This window comes from Wolffia australiana, chromosome 12 (assembly GCF_029677425.1).
Source record: "Wolffia australiana isolate 7733 chromosome 12, ASM2967742v1".
Taxonomy (NCBI): domain Eukaryota; kingdom Viridiplantae; phylum Streptophyta; class Magnoliopsida; order Alismatales; family Araceae; genus Wolffia; species Wolffia australiana.
The window spans coordinates 7,134,712-7,139,339 of record NC_135846.1 but is presented as its reverse complement, the minus strand read 5'-3'; the positions used below and the strand labels follow the sequence as shown (position 1 = coordinate 7,139,339).

General features: G+C 43.6%; 2 protein-coding genes across 3 annotated transcripts in view; both read right to left on the bottom strand.

Moving 5' to 3' along the window:
* Window positions 1-320: 320 nt before the first annotated feature.
* LOC144710683 (growth-regulating factor 12-like) lies at window positions 321-2,132 on the bottom strand. Of its 2 annotated transcripts, none has more exons than XM_078584513.1 (3): window positions 1,428-2,132; window positions 1,146-1,335; window positions 321-716 (listed from the first exon to the last, which is right to left on the bottom strand). In XM_078584513.1, the coding sequence occupies exons 1-3, from the start codon at window positions 1,480-1,482 to the stop codon at window positions 449-451; spliced, it is 513 nt and encodes a 170-aa protein (XP_078440639.1). In that variant the 5' UTR covers window positions 1,483-2,132; the 3' UTR covers window positions 321-448. The 2 variants fall into 2 exon arrangements, with proteins under 2 accessions (XP_078440639.1, XP_078440638.1); XM_078584512.1 differs by having other exon boundaries at window positions 1,141-1,335; window positions 1,428-2,096.
* A 2,216-nt stretch (window positions 2,133-4,348) lies between these two features.
* The window catches only part of LOC144710712 (K(+) efflux antiporter 5-like), a 7,547-nt gene continuing 7,267 nt past the window's right edge, over window positions 4,349-4,628 (bottom strand). Inside the window, exon 20 of the mRNA XM_078584544.1 lies at window positions 4,349-4,628. This exon is cut by the window's right edge and continues 1 nt beyond it. Within this exon, the coding sequence (XP_078440670.1) occupies window positions 4,609-4,628 (20 nt within the window). The 3' untranslated portion in view covers window positions 4,349-4,608.

Here is a 4,628-nt window from a genome sequence, read left to right as displayed (position 1 = left end):
TAAAAAAATTAGGTAGAGGAGAGAAAATAACATTTATAAAATAATGCTTAAAATTGTGATTTCAACATTGTAGAACATAAGTGGATATGGATAACATAAAAAAAAATTAGAGTAAGAAAAGCATAGCTCTACGTATCTAGAGTTAATCTACATACGCCTAAATCCTTTCTTTTATCACGTTTATGAGACTAGCTGGACATTAAAGAAAAAAGAAAGGAAAAACAAAAGACGAGTAAAGTCAAACATTAGAAAAGGAAGAGGTAAGAGGGAATAGAAAGTGGAGTAACAAGTCAGACGAGAAAAAATCAGAAAAAAAAAGAGAAAGAGAACTCTAAATTCCCGCCCTACGTTCATTCAACATGACCGGAGAAAATCCTCCAGAAAGAGAAAACACACGGGAAAAGGAAAGAATTCCACGCTCTTTCAGGATGAAGATACATCTCAAGTGCTATCGGAAAGAACGCTGACAGGGGAAAATCCTAGCGTGGAAGGAAGAGAGACGCCGCTCGTCCTCGGCGCCGGAGAAGAAGAGTTCCCGGCGAGGTTTTCTGAGAGCTTTCTCGAGCGGGGGCGGCCACGGTGCATGTGGCGTTCGCAGTATTTCTGATTTAGGACGGCGGGTTTGGCGCAGCGCCACTTCTTGCCGTCGGTTCTCCGGCAGCGGCCGGGCTCCGAATCCATCACCGCGCCTACGTCGAAGCTGGAGAAACCCATAACTGTTGCAAGAGATGAAGCTCTAGTTCGTTAAAAAAATCAGTTCATGAGAGGAAGAAGAAGAAGATAGAATAATAAGAAATAACAGAAGAAGAAGAAGAAGAAGAAGAAGAAATAACAGAAGAAGAAGAAGAAGAAGAAGAAGAAGAAATAACAGAAGAAGAAGAAGAAGAAGAAGAAGAAGAAGAGGAAGAAGAAGAAGAAGAAGAAGAAGAAGAAGAAGAAGAAGAAGAAGAACCAAGAGGAAGAAGAAGAACCTAGAGGAAGAAGAAGAACTAAGATGAAGAAGAAGAACCTAGAGGAAGAAGAAGAACCTAGAGGAAGAAGAAGAACCAAGAGGAAGAAAAAGAAGAAGAAGAAGAAGAAGAAGAAGAAGAAGAAGAAGAACCGAGAGGAATTAGAACAAGGGTCGGGGCAAGTGTTCACAGGACGGGAAAGAGAGGGTGTGGAGTAAGGGAGAAGAGCCGGCGACGCTCTTCCAGATGGGGAGGACGAGATGGAAGGGAACGGGGACGCGGCACGCCAAGTGTTGGAAGATGAGTATCTGATCCTCCAGTTCCTGCAGCTGCATGAAGGTGAACCCCGACCTTCCTCCTCTTCCCGGGCCCAACACTATCCCCTCTGTCCGCGCACAAAAAACTAGATAAATTAATCCATACTATCCCCCCCCCTTCTCCGAACAAGAACCGGTACTTTTCAAGCAGTTAGTTTACCAGAGCCGCCGGACAACCGAGCAGCTTTGGAGGGCGACGCACACTCCCATGCCATTCCAGAGCCGATTGACTTCGATAGATTCCCAAACGAGAAGAAGGGAGATAAAAGTACAGATTAGATGGATAGCTAGACAGAGAGAGAAAGATTGGTAGATAGATAGAGAAAGAGGGAGAAGACGAGAGAAGAAGAGAAAGAGAGAGAGATATGTAGATGGATAGAGAAAGAGGGAGAAGACGAGAGAGAGATATGTAGATGGATAGAGAAAGAGGGAGAAGACGAGAGAGAGATATGTAGATGGATAGAGAAAGAGGGAGAAGACGAGAGAGAGAGACAGAGAGAAGAAGAGAAAGAGAGAGAGATATGTAGATAGATAGAGAAAGAGGGAGAAGACGAGAGAGAGAGACAGAGAGAAGAAGAGAAAGAGAGAGAGATATGTAGATAGATAGAGAAAGAGGGAGAAGACGAGAGAGAGAGACAGAGAAAAGAAGAGAAAGATATATAGAAGATGACAGAGAAAGAGAAAGGGAGAAGACGAGAGAGAGAGAGAAGACGAGAGCGAAAGGGAGAAAACGAGAGAGAGAAGAGAGAAGACACAGACAAGAGAAAAGTCGAGAGAGAAAGAGAGCAGACGAGAGAGAGAAGATGAGAGAGAAAGAGAGAAGACACGGAGAAGAGAGAAGACGAGAGAGAAAAAGAGCAGACGAGAGAGAGATGACGAGAGAGAAAGGAAGAAGACGAGAGAGAAAGAGAGCAGACGAGAGAGAGAAGATGAGAGAGAAAGAGAGAAGACGAGAGAGAGAGAGGAGACGAGAGAGAAAGGGAGAAGACGAGAGAGAGAAGGGAGAAGACACAGAGAAGAGAGAAGACGAGAGAGAAAGAGAGAAGACACAGAGAAGAGAGAAGCCGAGAGAGAAAGAGAGAAGTCGAGACAGAAAGAGAGAAGACACAGAGAAGAGAGAAGCCGAGAGAAGAGAGAAGACACAGAGAAGAGAGAAGACGAGAGAGAAAGAGAGAAGACACAGAGAAGAGAGCAGACGAGAGAGAAAGAGAGAAGACACAGAGAAGAGAGAAAGAGAGCAGACGAGAGAGAGAAGACGAGAGAGAAAGATAGCAGACGAGAGAGAAAGAGAGAAGACACAGAGAAGAGAAAAGTCGAGAGAGAGAGAGAAGACACAGAGAAGAGAAAAGTCGAGAGAGAGAGAGAGCAGACGAGAGAGAGAACGGAGAAGACGAGAGAGAAAGAGAGAAGACGAGAGAGAGAATGGAGAAGACGAGAGAGAAAGAGAGAATGGAGAAGAAGAGAGAGAAAGAGAAGACAAGAGATGCACAAAGTTTTAGATATCGGCCTGCAGAGGCTCAGTCCACCACGGACGAAAACCTTGGGTTATGCCGACAGCGTCCGTCGTCTCCCCCACGTTAAATATACGCCATGTCTGTTCTTCCAAGACCACCCGATGGTTTGCTCACTCCCCATCCCTCTCTACCTTGCTCTCCACTGTCTCTGTCTCCACATTCCTCTATCTTTATTGCGCATGCATTTCGCCCCCTACTTTTGAAAGAGGAAGAGAGAGAGAGAGAGAGAGAGAGAGAGAGAGAGAGAGAGAGAGAGAGAGAGAGAGGACAAGAGATTCAGGGGGGTGGGAGATGTCGCCATGCAGATCATTCAGTCTTCCAGTGTATTAATCCTCTTATTCTGTCGTGACTTCGCCTTCCTCTCTGTGGACTTTCTTTGGGGGGGCACCAGGGGAAAAGAATGCCAACTTCCCCTCATCTCTCTCTCTCTCTCTCTCTCTCTCTCTCTCTCTGTATATATATATATATACATGGAGTGTCGAGGAGGGAGGGGAGGAGGAAGTCTAGGGGAGAGAGATAAAGAGAGAGAGAGAGGGAGAAAGATAAAGTGTTGGATAGAGAGAGAGAAAGTTTGGGAGAGCGAGAGAACGTTAAAGAGAGTTAAAGAGAGGAAGAGAGAGAAAGAGAAAGAGACAAAGATAGAAAAACAGAGGGAGAGGAACAGAGTAAAAGAGACAAGGATAGAGAGAGAGAGAAAGAGAAAGTGGGGGTGAGAGGAAGTGGAATATACTGAGGGAGAGAGAAAGGAAGTGATATATACTGAGGGAGAGAAAGAAAAATAGATTAAGAGAGAGAAGGGTAGAGAGAGAAAAATAGATAAAGAGAGAGAAGGGTAGAGAGAGAAAAATAGATAAAGAGAGAGAGAGAAAAATAGATTAAGAGAGAGAAGGGGAGAGAGAGAAAAATAGATTAAGAGAGAGAAGGGTAGAGAGAGAAAAATAGATTAATAGTATGAAGGGTAGAGAGGGAAAAAGATTAAGAGAGAGAGAAGGGTAGAGAGAGAAAATAGATTATAAAAGAGAGAGAAGGGGAGAGAGAGAAAAAAGATTAAGAGAGAGAAGGGTAGTGAGAGAAAAAATAGATTATAAGAGAGAGAGAAGGGTAGAGAGAGAAAAATAGATTATAAGAGAGAGAGAGAGAGAAGAGTAGAGAGAGAAAAATAGATTATAAGAGAGAGAGAGAAGGGTAGAGAGAGAAAAATAGATTATAAGAGAGAGAGAGAGAGAGAGAGAGAGAGAGAAGGGTAGAGAGAGAAAAATAGATTAAGAGAGAGAGAGGAGGGGAGAGAGAGAAAAATAGATTAAGAGAGAGAGAAGGGTAGTGAGAGAAAAAATAGATTATAAGAGAGAGAGAAGGGTAGAGAGAGAAAAATAGATTATAAGAGAGAGAGAAGGGTAGAGAGAGAAAAATAGATTATAAGAGAGAGAGAAGGGTAGAGAGAGAAAAAATAGATTACAAGAGAGAGAAGGGTAGAGAGAGAAAAATAGATTAAGAGAGAGTAGAGAGGGATAGAGAGGAGAGATGGAGTGAAGAGTAACTACTGGCCAGTCACGAGAGAGGAAAAAGGTACGGACAAGAGGATCTGACGGTCGCAAGATCTGACAGTGCAGACAGCGCCACCAATGATGACCTGACACTTCACGTAATTACATAAATACCCACTCAACTTCAACTCCCCACCCCCCTGTTTCTGGACTCCTCCAAAGACCAGAAAGACAAATATCATCATCTCTTTTGGACAAAAATATAAACCTATAAATTCGATAATTTTCTACGTATAGTTAATGTGGTAAGATTAACTATGGCACATCCCGGCGGCGGAAGGGCTTAAACGTCGTAACTCTTCT